We start from the raw sequence: 17,182 nt of genomic DNA, 5'->3' as shown, positions 1-17,182 counted from the left end.
GGGGTTTTTTTGGTCCACTTGTCCTATCGCTAGAGAGGCATCTCAGGCTCTCTGTCGGAGTGAAGTGTCTCCTCGTTTCCTCTGTCACCCTGCCGTGTGGGGCTCTGTCACGAATGCAGGGGCCGGGGGCTCCCCCCTCAGTGGGTCTCCCTCCACCGCCTTCTTTGGTCTCCAGTATGTTTACCCTTGTGCTGTCTCCCGTTAGCTGGTTAGTCACGTGTCCTCCTGTTCTTGGTGGCGTTGCCCTCTGCCTGTTCGGGGAAATTAGCACTTTCCACACAGCCCAGGAATCCAGGACTCCCCCCGCCTCTTGGACGCCATTGCTTGTGTTTAACCCACCGATGTGTTTGAGGCTTTGCGCGTTTAGACACTGACGCCGTGGCCGTTGCCGGCTTCTGCAGTCACGTTCTGGCCCATTTCCCTATGTCCTTATGCTTCGGTTTTGCTCGTCTGGAGGTGTCTTTATTTGCCTGCCTTTTTTCAAATGCAAGCAGAGTTGCGTTACAATGTCGTGTTAGTTTCGGGTGTACAGCTCACCCACATGTGAGCACACACACACATATATATTTTCTTTTTCAGATTCTTTTCCCTTGTAGGTTATTACAGAATCCTGAGTATAGTTTCCTGTGCTGTACAGTAGGTCCTTGTCATTTATCTATTTGATATATAGTCGTGAGTGCATGTTAAATCCCAAACTCCTAATTTATCCCTCCCCCACTTCCCCTTTGGTAACCATAAGTTTGTGTTCTATGTCTGGGGGTCTGTTTCTGCTTTGTAAATAAGTTCACTTGTATCTTTTTTTTAGATTCCACATATAAGCAACATCATATGATATTTGTCTTTCTCTGACTTACTTCAGTTAGCATGACGATCTCTAGGTCCATCATGTTGCTGCAAATGGCATCATCTCACTCTTTTTTATGACTGAGTGGTATCCCATCGTGTATGTGTGCCACATCTCCTTCATCCACTCCTCTGTCGATGACACTTAGGCTGCTCCCATGTCCTGGCCATTGTAATTAGTGCTGTAGTGAACATCGGGGTGCAGGCATCTCTCCTTTGCAACCACCACATGTGCTGGCGTGGGCACCTGGGTGGGCAGCCGCTTTCCTTGGGCACCTTAAACACTCTTCCTGTCCCCTCTGGCCTCGTCCCTCCTCTGACTGCCTCCCAAGCTGGAGCTGCACGTCTTTTCTGGTTTTGCCTTTTTGATGTGCATCCGCTTTCTCCTCGGGAGCCGACTGTAGCAGTTAGACGGTCTCATCCCTGATTTTATTTTTCCTCTGTGCTCAGCACTCCTTTGCATCACAGAGTTTGGCCCCTGGACTTTGTCTCTGGGAGGATCGGGCTCTTGCGTTGGGCACAGATTGGCTTGGCGGATTCTGAGCGACCTTGGCCTTCAGTGGCAATCAGAGCTTATTTTTAAAATGTATTTTTAACTCATTGCCCTGAGAAAATAGAAATTAGTGGCTTGCAGTATTTACACACAAAAAGCTGTTCTCTGTAAAAGCAGGATGTAAGTTATTCTTACTAGCACAGCCCTCTCTGCTCTCACATGATTCAAGCCAAGAATTTAAGGTTTAAATGAGGTAAACTGAGAGATAGTTATCTAACTCAGAAACTGTTAACCAAACATACTCGCCTTCTCCATGTCCTGGCTACTGTAAATAGAGCTGCAGTGAACGTTGTGGTACATGACTCTTTTTGAATTATGGTTTTCTCAGGGTATAGGCCCAGTAGTGGGATTGCTGGGTCATATGGTAGTTCTATTTGTAGTTTTTTAAGGAACCTCCATACTGTTCTCCATAGTGGCTGTACCAATTCCCATTCCCACCAACAGTGCAGGAGAGTTCCCTTTTCTCCACACCCTCTCCAGCATTTGTTGTTTGTAGATTTTTTGATGACGGCCATTCTGACCGGAGTGAGGTGATCCCTCATTGTAGTTTTTGATTTGCATTTCTCTAATAATTAGTGATGTTGAGCATCTTTTCATGTGCCTCTTGACCGTCTGTATGTCTTCCTTGGTGAAATGTCTATTTGGGTCTTCCACCCATTTTTTAACTGGATTGTTTTTTTGGTATTGAGCTCCATGAGCTGTTTGTATATTTTGGAGATTAATCCTTTGTTGTTTCATTTGCAAATATTTTCTCCCATTCTGAGGGTTGTCTTTTTGTCTTGTTTATGGTTTCCTTTGCTGTCCATCAACAGATGAATGGATAAAGAAGATGTGGCACATATATGCAATGGAATATTACTCAGCCATAAAAAGAAACAAAATTGAGTTATTTGTAGTGAGGTGGATGGACCTAGAGACTGTCATACGGAGTGAAGCAAGTCAGAAAGAGAAAAACAAATACTGTATGCTAACGCATATATGTGGAATCTAAAAAAAAAAAAAAAGGACTGATGAACCTAGTTGCTGGGCAGGAATAAACAGGTAGACATAGACAATGAACTTGAAGACAGGGGTGGGAGGGGAAGCAGGGGCGAAGTGAGAGTGGCATCGACATATATACACTACCTCATGTGAACTAGATGGCTGGTGGGAAGCAGCTGCATAGCACAGGGAGATCAGCTCGGTGCTTTGTGACCACCTAGAGGGGTGGGATAGGGAGGGTGGGAGGGAGACGCAAGAGGGAAGAGATACGGGAACGTATGTATATGTATAACTGATTCACTTTGTTGTACAACAGAAACTAACACAGTATTGTGAAGCAATTATACTCCAACAAAGATCTATTTAAAAAAAAAAAGACATACTTCCCTTCTGTCTCTTCATGGAGCAGAAGAAAGCCAAGGAGAGGAGGTGGGTTTGGTTCAGTTTGCCAAGCAGATCTGAAGTTTAAAGCCTGGGGTGGCGGCTCAGCCTGCTTGGGAAACGTTTGGCAGAATCGGCTGCAGCCAGGTCTGTGTCCCCGCGGCCCCCAGACATGCACACGTGCGTCCCTCAGAGGCTCGTGTGCGGAGGTCTCAGCCCAGAGCCACGCGGGGCCCCAGCCCGTGGGCGGTAGGTCCTCTCCCTGGGCCTCAGGACCGTTGGTGTGACCTTGGGACAGGTCCCGGTCACTTTATCTGTGCTGTGGGTAATAATAGGATAGAAATCACTGCCCCGGGCGCTGGAGGGTGACCTGCTTATCTCTGGGCTTCAGCAGCTGTTTAATTTAAAAGATTGTAAAGTATTTTTGTCTCAGTGAGTCTGGCACATGCCCCCAAATGCAGCAGGCCCAGGAAAGCATCCAGCGCCTTCCCCTCCAGCCGTGGAGATGCCGCCTGTCTCCTCCCGGAGCCGGGGGTTGGGGGGGGGCGCATGCGTGCGCACCTCTGTGTGATTCCTCACGCAAAGGGGAACATAGTTCAGATGCTCGTGTTTCTTACCTAGATACGTACCCCGGACAGTGTTCCCCACCACTCTGTACAGGGGAAAGCATGTACTAAAGCAGATAGTCAAGAGGTGGAAGCAACCCAGGTGTCCATCGACGGATGACGGACAAACACAGTGTGGTCCGTTCAGACCACAGACTATGATTCAGCCTTCAGAGGAAGGACATTCGGACACAAGCTGCAACGGGAAGATCTTTGAGGACCCTGCTGAGCTGGTCGGGAAGGGACAGGCACCGTGCATGTCCCCTGTATAAGGACAGGAGGAATGAGGTCCATAGAGACGGAGACCAGGGTGGCGGTGGCGGGTCCCTGGGGCCGGGGAGGGGGCGGGGAGTTAGGGCTTTGCAAGATGAAAGAGCCCCGGAGATGGAGGCGGTGATGGCCGCACTCCCACATGGTGAAAGGTGAGATACACGGGGGCACAGAGCTTGTGTGAGTGAGCACGGATCTGAATCTGGCAGTGTTTGTGGGGGCCCCACCCGCTAGGAATGGGGGCATTTGTGGAGACAGCAGGGCTTGGTGGGCCTAGCCGGGGTGTGGCCTCCCTGGGGAGCCCCCTCTCTGTGACGGTGGCTCCGTGTGACGGGGGTCTCGCGCTTCCCGCTCTGACTGTGGCTGGGCTTCCGTTTGACGTCTCGGCCACCAGGGCACCAGAGTGACCCCACGTAGTGGCCTCCTTGATTTACTGTGGTTGCCAGCGTGAGAGTTCCTGATGCCACTGGCCTGCTCACTCAATTACAGCTAAAATGGTTAACTTTATGTTCTGGGTGTTTGACCACAATTAAACAAAATTCATTTTTTTAAAAAGGGAAAGAAAAGCTGAGAGGAGTAGACGGTGTGATGCGTTTCTGAGCCACAGCCCGAGGTCCCCGCTGATGTAGGGTGACACTCGGCGGGTTTGAGCTGCACCCCAAAACCTCAGCTGGTCCTCACCGGGCCTGCGAGGGGGTCAGAGGTGGACGCTGTGTCTGCCGGTGGCGGACTCCAGGCTGACCCAGTGACCCAGCGGCCATCCCCCGTGGGGGCTCGGGGAGAGGGGGAGCGACGTGGCTGCCGGTCCTGAGAGACAGAGTAGGGACGCTGGGACCAGAGGGGCCAGGACTGCAGCCCCACCCGGGCCCCAGGGCTGCAGTGCCCGACGCTCAGCCTTCCTGAGACCCCTCAGGAACCTGCAGGTGGGGGCCCCGCCCAGCACTGCTGCGGGGACCCAGAGGGTGTCCCCCGCTGAGCACAGGGAGCCCCGAAAGGGTGGGAAGTGACGGAGGCTGAGGCTGGGGCTGGGGCGGCAGGGGTCTCACCTCTGAGACAGCGCCTGGCCTGCTTCCTGGCCCCCAGGCAGGCCAGTCCCCTGAGGAGGCTTAGAGGCCCTACTCAGCTGCCCCAGGGTTGGGAGTCTGGGGCACAGACCCCCAGGTGACCGGCGAGATGCCTCGAGCAGACGCTGGCCAGAGGAAGGCAGACGTCCTCCCCGCCCCGGCGTCTTCCGTTTTCCCCGTCCACGCAGCGCCCAGCGCAGCCGGCGGCCTCCTGGCCAGCCCCCATGCCACAACCCGTCCGGGGAGATGCCTGCAGTCTGCTCCCCTTGGGCCTGGGCCCCAAGCTGGTACCACAGGGCCTCCCCACGCCGCTGCCCCTCCATCCGCCTGCTGGCCGGGCCTCCTTCCCCCTGTGCCCACTCCTCGTGCCCTGTGTTTGGTCCACCTCCGTCTTCTAGCCTGGGGACTCGCCTCCCAGACCAGATGGCCCTGCTGGTCCATGCTGTGTGTCCAGCCTCAGCTGTAGTGCTGGGGGATGGAGCGTTGAGCTGATGAAGGAACTGGTCAGTGAAGGAGCCCACGCTTCCCCCAGAGCCTTGTGACCCCACCCTCTCACGGCCCCCATCAGGGAAACCACTGCCCCGGCCCCTCCCAGGCTGCGTGCGCACATAGCTGTCCTTCCCTAGGAGAGCTCGTACATCCACACCCGTGGATGTGGGCCAGGCGAGGTCCCGACGACAGCGGGCTCGTGTCCAGGAAAGGCACAGCCCCGTCCCAGCCCCCATAGGCTGTGTGACATCTAGCAAGTCGCACAGCCTCTCTGGGCCCCGCAGAACGGGTGTCTTTATTGTGCCTGCGGTCGGTCGTCTTTTTCTTCCTCCGTGATTAGTTGAGGTCCTCTGCACGAAGAGTCCGAGCAGCCCCTGACTCAGGGAGCGCCAGGGACAAGCCCTGCTGGGGGCCTGGACGCCGGCCCCACCCTCCCCAGGAGGCTGTGAGCTACCTGAGGGGAACAGGCGCCCGCCCCATCAGGGCCTCCTGCCGGCTGGGCTAAGCAGACCGTGTTCTGGGGACCGAGGCACCTCCGATGGGCTCCGATGCCGGGCACACGGCTTTGTGATGTCACAGGTGTTTGCTGGCTGTTCTTACGGTCGGACAGAAGCTGCCAGGAAGATGAGGGGTGCGGACCTGCCGTGATTCAGGGGTCCGCGTTCTTCCCTGCGAGTTGCAGACGGGACTGGATGCCACGGGTCGGTTTGAGCCTGACTCTGGCTCAGAACACGCCTCAGAGCCCTGCTGTCCTTCTCCTGTGAGGGATGCGCCCACCGTTCCATGCCCTGAGTGTTCTGTGCCCGGGATGCCCGCGCAGCCCCATCCTGGTCAGAGCGGGGCCCGGTCTGCACTCCAGACGCGCCTGCCTGCCTGGGAGCTGCCATTCTGGCGCCTGGCCACGCGCAGGTCTTCCTGCCCTGGAGCACCTGGTGGGCAGGACGGGGCAGCCTCCTCTCGTCCCGTGGCCGCGCGCATCCCACCCGATGCACGCGCCGTCCCGTTTGCCCGTCGCTGTTGATGGGCGTGTGCGTGTTCACAGCTGGGCCGACCCGACGGTGCTGCTGGGACCGTCCTGGGTGTCTCTGGCGCACACGCGTCGCCGGGTGGTGACGGAGCCTGTTTTACATGCCCGGCGTGTCAGGAAGTCCCCGTGTCCCGCCCTGGCCCGCAGTGGGCCTTCCTGCAGTGATGGGTGGACCCCGTCCCTGGAGGGGCTGCCCCACCTCCACTGTGGAGTCCACACCCCCAGTGTATCAGTGGTCCTTATACAGTCCGGGCAGGCCTGGGTCGGTAACACGGCTGGCAGCGGCCTTGGGCTCTGGGGCCCACTTTCCTGCCCCGATGGCGTCTTTGAGGAGCAGTGTCTGATGCTACTGAAGACCGCTTAGTTTCCTTTCATGGAGGGTTCCAGGCCACGAAGGAGTCCCCAGTCATCACTTCTGTGTACTTCTGTGTTTTGCAGCCCTGACTTCAGGCTGTGCTCCTGCAGGCCTCGGGCCTCCCCAATGGCCTCACGGGCTGGCCAACCTAGGGGCCGCCCCACAGGGTGCCCTGGGAGCCTGCCAGGAGGCCAGGCTCACTGCAGCCCCAGAGAGACCCACGGCACTCAGAAGGGTGAAAGGGGGAGCCTGGCCACCACGTCAGCAGAAAGGTCCCAAGTCGACACCAGTGCCACGTGGTGGAACCTGACGGCTTTTAGTGGGAACGCAAGGCTGGGAACCGCCTGCACGTGTGCCAGGCTGCGGGGGACAGGATTTTGGAGGGAAGACAGAGCAGCAAAGGGGAGCCGTTGGGCCTGAAGGGAGGTCAGAAGCACTAGAGCTTGAAGCTGGGTGCTCCTGTCCCCCCAGCCCCTGCCTCGTCCTGGCACAGGAAGCCGGGGCCAGCCCATGCCGCCCATCCTGGAACTCTTGGGGAGTCCAGAGGGGGTGGCTGTGTCCCTGCCCTGCACCCTGAGATGTGGCCTCCTGGGGAAGGGTGGGAGGACCCCTGCCGGCGCCCTGAGCCATCTCGGGCCTGGGGGTGTGAGGCAGGGGAGCCCAGGGGGCTGGGGGCTGGCGCGGAGATGGCAGGGTGGGTGAGACACGCGGCCTGGACCCCTGATGCCCTGAGAGTCCCGGCTGTTCCTGAGGCTGGGACTGGCTGCCGGGGCCCTGGCGCACTTGACCATGGGCGAGACGGGCAGCGTGATAGCTGTATGTGGACAGGAGTGGACGGGAGACGGTTTCACACGCGCACATTGCCAAGCGGAGGCGTGCGCCTGCTCCCAGAGTTTCCATGGAGCTGACGGTCCTCGGGGGTTCTGGGGAGCACCGTGGGGTGCTGGCGAGGGCCCCGGGCGTCTGGGCTCCGGCTGTGGCCCCCAGGACAGGGTTGGGGAAGGTGGCAGCGGTGACCATGGGTCTGGCCTTTGCATCCCCGATCCCAGTTGCCTGAGAAACGCTGTGTTGTCAGTGGTGCTTCCTTCAGCGTCACCGGTGAGACTTCACATGTCCTGCGAATCAGAGAACGAATTCTTTAAGCTCGCCTAGCACGTCTTCGCCTCCAGCACCTATGGTCTCAGGTTAGGAGCACTTGTGCTTTCCCAGGTTGAATTTTCACATACCAGACTTCGGTTTCACAAAAATGGGTCAGGGCCCTCCTTGCTGGCCCAGTTATAAAATGCAGCTCCACCCTCTTCCAGACCGTGCGTCCGCCAGCGGGGAGGTCTGCCGTGCTCTCCTCTGGCAACGGGGAGCCACCACTTCCTTTTTTTGAGAATTAAAACAATAGGGCTCTGATCACCGAGGCTGCGGGGTTCCCGGGAGCCGGGCCTGCCTCTCTCCCTGTCCCTCCCACGACTGGTCGGACCCCGACTCTCTTCCCGTAAGCCAGGCCGAGGCTCGCCAGCTGCCCAGGCGCACCGGGGAGAACCCCCAGGAACGGTCGGCGTCTTTGGGGTTTCAGCTCAGTTCATTCTGAGTGCGGCTGTCTGGGGTCAGCCTGTAGCCGGCGACTCCCCCAAGTCCTCTCTGGCCTGTCCTGGACCATGTCCCACCTCCTCCCGGACCCACTCTCACTTTCCTGGTGGGAAGACCCCAGTCTCCGGCAGGAGACTCCCCGAGACCAGTCATGCCCAGAGCAGCCTTCTTTGGCCCTGGTTGGTGATTGAGTTTGTCCGGTTGTCAGAACATTCCATGGGGTGACTGTCGCGAGTCCTGCTGGGCCTGGCCGGGTCGCTCGCGGTTCTGCTGAGCTGGCCTGCGTTCCTTCCCTGCGGTTTTTGGAAAGCTCTTTGCAAACTCCTCAGGTTACAGGGAAAGGTTTCTCAGGGTGGGGGCTTCTCTCTTTGTCAAGGGGCTCTGGGTCCTCCTGGGGGAACTCGGGCAAAACCGGGTTCCCAGGGCTGTGCCCCCCACCCCACCCCACCCCACCCCATCCCATCCCCCCATCCCCTACCCCACCCCATCTCCCACCCCCCTACCCCACCCCATCCCCCCATCCACCTACCCCACCCCATCCCCCTACCCTACCCCACCCTCCTACCCCACCCCATCCCCCAACACCTACCCCACCCTTGCCCCACCCATCCCCCATCCCCCTACCCCACCCCCATCCCCCATCCCCCAACACCTACCCCACCCATCCCCCACCCCATTCCCCATCCCCTTACCCCACCCCCATCCCCCATCCCCCACCCCCAGGAGATGCCCCGGAAGGCCCAGTGGGGTCTCCCAGAGGGTGGGCCTTATGACTGGATCCCTGCCCTCTAGTGCTCAGCCCTGTGCTTCCTACCTGTGTGTTCTTTTAACGTCACTTCCTTTCCTCCGCCCAGCAAGGTCTCTCGGCGAGGGGGGGGGTGCTGGTGGGGGTCCCACCTGCACATCTTCAGATGCCACCCGACAGGGACTTTTGGGGCAGGTGCTGCCTGCTCCTGTGTGCGCACCCCGATCCCGGAGGCGGAGGGGCAGGGTGGGCAAGCCTGGGGCATCGCGGCACCAAGAGTGGGACACCCAGCCACCAGGCACATGACGTCCTGAGCTGGGGACAGGCAGAGCGGGGCCAGCTGGGGGCAGGAGGAAAGGAGGGTGTGGAGACCGAGTTTCAAGATACGGCTGCGTGTCACTTAGAAACAAGGAACTTCTGTTTATTTTGTTGTTTTAATTGAAGTCTAGTTGATTTACAAACTTGTGTGAACTTCAGGTGTACAGCAAAGTGATTCAGTTACACATATCTATATTCTTCTTCAGATTCTTTTCCATTAAAGTTTATTACAAGATACTGAGTATACTTCCTTGTGCTATACAGTAGGTCCTTGTCGTTTATCCATTTTACGTGTAGTGAAACAAGGAAGTTTATTTACCTAGAATTATAAAATTATTTTATTTTGAAAAATTCCAAACGTACAGAAAAGCGCAAGAATAGTGCAAGGACATGCACTCAGCCCGGTGATGTCCTTGACATCTGCCCTTGCCGTCCCATCCACCCCTCAGGCCTTTCACCTGCTGAGGGCTGGGTTTCCTTTGCTTCTCAGGTGACAATGACGTGATTCAGGGGCCAGGCCATTGTTCTGCAGAACCCAGGGCCAGTTAGGTCCTGGGCAGGCAGCCTGGCCGCAGGGCTTCTGCGTGGGTGGGCCTTGGGTCAGCACAGCCGGGGCCCAGGGTGGGGGTCCTGGACTTGGGGCCACAGAGGGGGTCACAGTGGGGAGCTGGATGCAGGGTCACCGACAAAGGCTTCTGCAAGTTCAGTACTGACTGCCACCCCAAGTTACTGCCACCTCTGGGGGGCAGTGGGGGTTGCGGTTTCATCGGCAGAGCCCCGAGGGCAGGGGGCTGCCAGCCTCCCCACAGACCGGGGGTCTCAGCTTCGTCCAGCTGTGTTGGTGACCACGGGAGCTCATCAGCAAGTCCAGCCCCTTCATTTTACAGATGAGGAGACCGAGGCTAGAGGCCGAGGGTCGTCGGCAGGGGTTGGGGGGGCATCTCCTTTCCTGTTCAGAGCCTGTGTTTGGTCCTCCGACTTTGCTGCCCAAGGTTCAGCTGCAGCCTCATCTTTCCAGGCTGGGACTTGCTGTCCGGAAGGGTGTGCGGGGGCCGGGGTCCCCTGCGCAGAGGGCCGCAGGTCCAGGGAAGAGGCCACAGCCCATCTCTGAGCCACCACATGGGGGTCAGACATGGGGTCCTTGTGGGCAACGTCAGGGAGGGGGTCTGTGCTCCGCCCACCCCCTTCAGCGCCACATCTGTTTCCGTGCTGCCCCCGGGGCGGCGCCCCCACCTTCCCCATGGAGCTGGTCCCTCACCGAAGGACATCTGGAAGCGCTCCCGTCCTTTGGGGGCGGCCCTTTCCCCACCTTCCACGCTGTTGACCTGGAGAGCTGCTGACGCCACCCAGCACCATCGCAGCCCTGATCTCTAACGTCCGACACTGCCGCCCCTTCCGCGGGCCTGCAGACCCCCCCTGGGTGCAAGGTGGGCTGTGACCGTGGCCCAGGCCAAGGGCACCCCCGCCTCAGGAGGCTGGTGTGCTCCTGGGTGGGGCTGCTGACAGGGGAGCACTCCCGGGGGGCCAGGCCCCCTTCTGCCAGGAACCCGGGACAGAGGTGGGAGCCTGGGCCCCCTGCCTGGAGGCGGCGGCTTTTCGGGTTTTGATTTTCTGCGATTGGTCGCTGACAGAGCACAGTGCAGGGAAAGGCGCTTCCCTGCGATCCCTGCCCAGAGACAGGCATGGGCCTCCCCCGTCTTCATAGAAACTCACGTGCACCTTCAAACAGGGTCAGAGCGGCGGATTATTCTGCTACAGTACGTCGTGACCGTTTCTGCCCACACCACCTGTATTTCTGCCTTATTTTTGTAAAACTGTTTTGGGGTGATTCACTGCACCTAAATGCTACAACTTTGGGGGCTAATTTCTCTTTGATGGACACTTGGCCACAGATTTCCTGTGTCTTTAAGAAACTACCAGGTGATGGCAGGTTACAAGGCAGGTGGCATCCTGGGGAGTGCCTGGCTTGGGTGTGGAGTCCCACCTTGTGCCTTCCCTGCTCTAGCCTACAAGCTTCCTTTCCCGGGGGCCTCCCCAGACAGAACCTAGTGGGGTGGGGGCAGGGGAGGTCTCCCCCGAGCCGGCAGGGATGGGCCTGGGGACGCCGGTGGGCGGGGTCCTGCCGCAGAGCCCTGGTGACTTGTGGCTTCGCGGTTGTGTCCGTTGTGGACCCGGCGCCCTGCTAACCGTGGCTCCCTTCAGTTGGAAGCGCTTCCCTAAACGAAGCGCTCGGTGAGCCTCAGTCAGGCAAGGGGGAGGGGGGGGGGGAGATCAGATCTCGGCCGGGGTGGACAGTCCCACTCTCGGGGTGAGCGGGACAGTGAGGGCGGAGGGGGGTACAGTTGCGGGCAGGGGGATGGCCATGCGGGCGGGGGCAAGGGGGACAGACCGGCCAGAGGCCTGCCTGGGGCAGCGGGGGAGCGGGCTATGCAGGAACCGAAAGTCAGCCGCTGGGGGCGGGGCGGCACTGGGGGTCCGGGGGCGCGGGCAGCGCCCGGACGCAGGCTGGGGGCGGGTCCTCAGCGGAAGGAGCCCCGCCCCGGCCCACCGAGCGCAAACTTTTCCAGGGCTCGCGGGGAAGCCAGGTGCGGTCACGTGGGGCGGGGCGGGGCGGGGGCGGACCGCTCTGACCCCGCCCCTGCGCCCTAGTCCGGCCTCGTCGGCGGGAGCGCGCGGAGTGGCCGGGGCGCCGGGCGAGCCATGCCCACCAACTTCACCGTGGTGCCTGTGGAGGCGCGGGCGGACGGCGGCCAGGATGAGGGTCCCGAGCAGACCGAGGCGCCGGGCCCCCCCGAGGGCGGTGAGCCCAACTGCCCGAGCCAGGGTGAGCGCGGCCGCACCTGCCCGCGGGACAAAGGCGGAGGCCGGGCTGCGCGAGGCTGGCGGCCGGTGGGAAGGAGAGGGGAGGGGAGGGGAGGGAGGGAGGGGAGGGGAGGGAGGGAGGGGAGGGAGGAGGGGGCGGCCCTGGAGGGAGGGGGTGGGGTGGGAGGAGGGGGAGGGGAGGCAGGCCGCGGCGGAGGGGGTGGCATGGGTGGCAGGGAGGGGGGGCGACCTGGGCCCGGGACGTCGCCCGAGGAAGGGGTGTGGGGCTGCTCTCCGCTCCCCCTCCCCGATTCCCAGCCCGCGCCTTCCTCTCACTCCTCACTAGTTTCCACCGCTTTGCCTGCTTCTGTGGTTCCCGTCTCACCGCCCCCGACTCCTGCCTGCCGAGCCCCCTCTCCAGGCTTAGTGGTGGAGGCGCTGGGCGAGGGCTTCAGGGGCGGTGGGCCCTCCTCTGCTGCGCCCCCATGCCCCCCCCCGGGGCCTAGGAAGCACCTTTCTCCCGCTCGGGGTGGGCCCCTGGGGAGGTGTGAGACGCCCTGGGTAGCTGTGGAGACCGAGGAGGGGCTCTTCCTCCGAGAGTTGCCAGGCCCCCCAGGCCCGGTGACCCGGTGGGGTCCCCACCCGTGGTAAGGCTCCTCGGGGCAGGAGCGCCTGGCTGCTTCCTTCCCAGCCACCTCTGCTTTGCTCGTCTGTGCTCTCGGGCGGTGGGGCAAAGGGCCGCCAGTCAGATAAGCCCGGCTGACCGGGGACAGGCCGGCACTCCGGGGGGTCTTGAGCAGGAAGGACTGCAGGTCCCTGCCGGGGCGGGGGGGAGCTGCACTCAGGCTGAGGGTCCTCCTTGCCCACTTCGCTCCTGGGATCAGGAGGTCTCTGGCACTTTCACTTTCTCTTGGTGCGAGGCATCCCCAGGCCTGTTCCTCCATCATCTGGGCTCCAGGCCCGGGCGTCTCTGCAGCTGATAGGTTGGTCATCCTGAGTCCGCTGCTTCATCTGGGGCTCAGCACCCCTCTAGAAATGGAGGGTTGGGGAAGAGGTATCCTGCTCCAGGCAGGAAAAGGGGCGAGGTCAGTGGAGGCCACAGGTCCTGCGGCCTGGCAGGAGAGGCCGGGCACCCCCTGGGGGCAGCACGCCGTCCTAGTGGGCAGGGGCGGGTCGGCAGGGTCCCGCTCCACCCCTCGGGTGCCCGCCGGCTTTCCTCTGCACGTGGGTGTGGGTGTGGGAGTGGGCACAGAGGCCGGAACCAGGCCGGACTTGAAGGCAGAGTCCATAAGCCCAGCCTTTCTCTCACTGCGGCTCCGGTTAGCGCGTCCCGGTGTGGCCTTTCTGGGCGAGTGGCGTTTCACCGGCCACCAGGAGCCGTCGTGTCCTCGGGGACCCTCAGCCCTCCCGGGTGTGCGGCCCCTGCCTGCCGGCTCCTTCTCGGACGGGCCTCGGTGGCTCTCTGTAAGCTCGGTGCCCCTGGGCCTGCGCTCAGGGCTGCCAGGAGGGCCGTGGTGTCGCCTGCCCGGCTGGCCTTGAGCCCCCAGCTGCCCTCAGTCCAAGGCTCTTGCTTTCTCAGCCCTAATCCCTCTCCCGGCTCGTCTGGAACCCGCCTTGCCTGTGTGCTCTCAGAGGCGGGACGGACGGCAAACGCTAAGTGTGGGCGTCCTGCATGCTTTTCAACAAAACCCTTTAGGGTCTGAGCTGCACCTGTGACACTTAGACGAGCTGGCGCAGAACTTCAACCTGGGAAGCCTGTGTTCTTCGCTCGTCCTCGTGCTCCCTTAGAGAGACAGCCGCAGAAGGCGTTGGGGAACTGGCCGGAGCCCGCTACGGGGTCACAGGCAGGCGTGCTGTTGCCTTTCGGGGTCTGCTCAGCTGGGTTCTGAGTTTTAACGCAAGCCGTCAGACCAGTCGGTGCCCGGAGAGGCCCTGTGACGCCAGCGTGACGGGGAGCCTGGGACGCAGCCCCACGCCCTGCTCATTGGTGGGACAGTCCTGCGGGAGCCGGAACCGCTGCGTGGAGCCCCTTTGAAGACCCGCGTGCGGGGCCCTTACCCTGTGGTCCAGTTTGTGCCACACCTGCTCATCGCAGTCACTGAAGTTCCTTCCTGACTCCGTGGCCAGCCTTAGAACCTCCAGGGAGGCACCTGGCTTTCTGGGTGGGCCTCCCTGTGGTGCTGGTGAAGCAGGCTTGGGGATACCCTCCCGAGGCGTACCTGGGGCTGTCGTGGGAATAGGGAGCGTGGGATGCCAGGACGAGGGTGGGAGGGAGGTGAGGGGGGCCCGCGCTCACGTCTGCAGGCCCACCTGGCTGACCCAGAGCTTGGTGGGACCGGCCTTGGTTGTGCCTGGCCTGAGGCTGACGGCCTAGGCGGTGAGCCTGTGACACGGGGCGGCCGCCTGGGCTGCCTTCGGTCCCTGTGTCCAGGCTGGGCCTGCCGGGGAGCCCCGTTGTCAGCCTGTGAAGCCGGGGCCTGTTTCCTGGCTGTCGGAGGCTCTGGGCCTCATCAGGCTGCGGTGGCCAATACCACGTGTTGACCTTGAACTGCCCCTGCTATTTTGACCTTGGCCGTGTCCGCTCGGCAGGCCCACAGTTGGTGCTTTAGGGGTGGGAAGGTGGCCTGCGGGCAGTGAGGTGGGGGGGTCCACGTGCACCCCCAGAGGGGTGGCCCCGACCACACTGCCCCCCACCGCAGGCCCGTGGGCTGGGCCCTGGAGGGCCGCTGTTCCTGCCGGTTCCTCCCGGGAGCTGCCCACAGCTCTGCTGGGGCTTCCTCTTCCTTCCTTGTTCCTCTTTCTGGATTCCTTTCCCGTGATTTCATGCTCTGCCGCTCAGGTCCCGTGGGTCACCCGGGGGTCTTCTCTTGCCCCCTGTGAAGGGGACCCGCGCCCCCAGCCACTGACCCAGGCAGCCCTGGGAGCATCACCTTCGTCCTGCGGGGCTCGTGGGTCACGGGGAGCGGGATGTGTGCCGATGCGTGTGCCCGCTGCCCTCGAGGGTCTGCTGCCGCTGGGGTGGTCAGAGCACAAAGCCGAGGCCCTGGGCGCTGGGACGTGAGTGCGGCCGGAGAGTGGGCCCGAGACAGAGCCTCGAGCGTTGCTCCGCCACTGGGTCCAGGAAGGAAGGGATGCGTCATGCTGGCGCGGGGGGCGTCTGAGCAGGAAGGGCAGGCGGCGCAGGCTGTCCGAAGGGCTGACCCCTGAACGTCGGTTGCACCTCACCCACCGAGGGAAGAGTGGGCGGTGCCGTGTGTCTCCCGGGGCCCCAGGGCGAGGAGGGGTCCCCCATTCTCCAGCAGCGCACAGGGCATCACCAACCAGCGGGGAATCCCACTGCCCCCCAGCCCCCAGGAGGCGGCGGGCAGAGAGGCAGTTAGCGTGCCCCAGGACGCTCGGCGCACGCAAGCCCTGCTGGCCGCTGGGGCCCTCTCCTTGCCTAACAGAGCCCAGCCAAGCCCACGGCTCCGCTCTGCCAGGGGCCGCCCAGGACACACACACCAGGCAGTCCTCCCACCAGTCCTCCCAGATGCACACAGACACGCGCGCGCGTGCGCGCGGCAGGACAGCCCCACCCCAGCTGGCTCCATGCCACCCGTCTGTGGAATCCCCCTGGGCCAGCTCAGCGCCCCATGGCGTCAGACCCTGACTCGTTGCCCCGAGGGGCCTGTCTCAGGCCGGCTCACCCCGTCCCATCCCGGGGGCTGAATTTCGGGGGACAGGCTGCTGCTGGTCCTTGTTGCACATGGACAGGCTGAATCCCACCGGTCCCCTTGTGCGGCCAGGCCCACGAGAGTGCCCATGTCACTGGAGGTGGCTACACGAGCAGAGGGGGTCTGTCTGCAGGGCCAGCCGCTCCGCGCCTGAGGCCACAACCACCTTATGAACGGGGGCAGGTGGCCCCACCTGGGCAGAGCAGCTCCCAGTGACACGGGGCCCCCACCGCACAGAGAGCCTGCAGCTCAGAGGCCCCTCTGGCCGGACGGTCACACGGCCAGGGCTTCAGAACCAGAATGGCCCCGCAGCCCATGGTCTCCGCGCGGACCCCGTTGTTTTCAAATAATTGATCCCACGTGTCCCTTGCTTGGAGGTGGGCAGCGGGCTTACTCTCCGCTTGGCGGTGGTGGGGGGGAGTTCTCGCGGGGCCGCTGGAGGAGGGACCTGCCTAGAGACGGGGAGGGGCCTTGTGTGGGCCCAGGTCACCCAGGGTCTTGATTTACTGCAGCTCAGGGCATCACAGACTGAGCAGGGGGCGGCCGGGATGGCCAGGGGCGTCTGCCAGGTCGGACCCCGTAGGCGAGGGAGCTGTCCTTTCCCTGCCCCCGGGAGACCAGGCTGTGGAGGGAGGCCTCTGCTCAGCAGGCCTGTGGCCACAGTCCTGAGCGGACCCGAGCAGGTCCTGGCACCTGACTGGGTTGGCCCGGGCTCCTGCCCTGGGCGGTGGGTGGCCTTGGGCCGGGGGTTCCTTCCCAGGGCCAGTGTCCTCGGGGCACAGCAGCGGGACTGTGGTCATGCTCGGGGCGGACATTGGAGGCACAGGCGGATGGGAAGACGGTGCTGCTGGCTGGTCTCTGGGAGTCTCCCGTTACCCCCTGAAGGGCTGGGCATTGCTGGGCGCGTGAGGCTGGAGGGCAGAGGCTGCTGTTTGGCGTGAGTGTCAGCTGCCGTGCGCGCAGCCAGGTGCCTTTTGGGGGCGTCCCTCTCGTAGTCGCTTTGCAGCAGCGCTGCTGGCGGGGAGCAGGCGTCTGCAAGCGGCTCTGGGAGTGTTAGGCCAGCCAGGGTGACGGTCAGGGGCCGTCCGGGCTCCAGCGGGTGGCTGCCCTGGGCTCCCTTCTGGGGGACCCTGGGGCAGGGCCGCCCGGCACAGAGAGCAGAGCACAAAGGGTTACACCTTGCTTTTATGAGAAAGCGGGAACTCCCTCTTCAGAGCAGAGGTCTGGTCTGTGCAGATAAGCCTGCAGCTTCAGCAGGACCAGCCGGAGAATGAGGCGCCCCGGTCCCCCGATCCATGGCCGCTCCTCCGTCTGTGGCCCCCGGCGCCGTGTCGGCCCTGGAGCCCTGTGCCGGGGGCGCTGGTGAGGGGCCCTGTCCAGGTGCCCCTGTGGCTGGGCGGGTTTGCAGGGCCGTGCTCCTGGCCGGGAAGGGGGTGAAGTGTGGGTGCCAGGTCT

At 62.1% G+C, this 17,182-nt stretch overlaps 1 protein-coding gene across 3 annotated transcripts in view; it reads left to right on the top strand.

Annotated features, from left to right (window-relative positions):
* Window positions 1-11,889: 11,889 nt before the first annotated feature.
* Window positions 11,890-17,182, top strand: part of SLC12A7 (solute carrier family 12 member 7) — a 42,440-nt gene continuing 37,147 nt past the window's right edge. For all 3 annotated transcript variants that reach the window (XM_079917614.1, XM_079917613.1, XM_079917616.1), the window contains exon 1: window positions 11,890-12,036. In XM_079917614.1, coding sequence (XP_079773740.1) covers window positions 11,913-12,036 — 124 coding nt within the window. In that variant the 5' untranslated portion in view covers window positions 11,890-11,912. The remainder of the gene's footprint in view (window positions 12,037-17,182) is intronic.

This window comes from Stenella coeruleoalba, assembly GCF_951394435.1.
Source record: "Stenella coeruleoalba genome assembly, chromosome: 3".
Taxonomy (NCBI): domain Eukaryota; kingdom Metazoa; phylum Chordata; class Mammalia; order Artiodactyla; family Delphinidae; genus Stenella; species Stenella coeruleoalba.
Note: the sequence above shows the minus strand (reverse complement) of the source record. Positions and strands in the feature narration are given on the sequence as shown.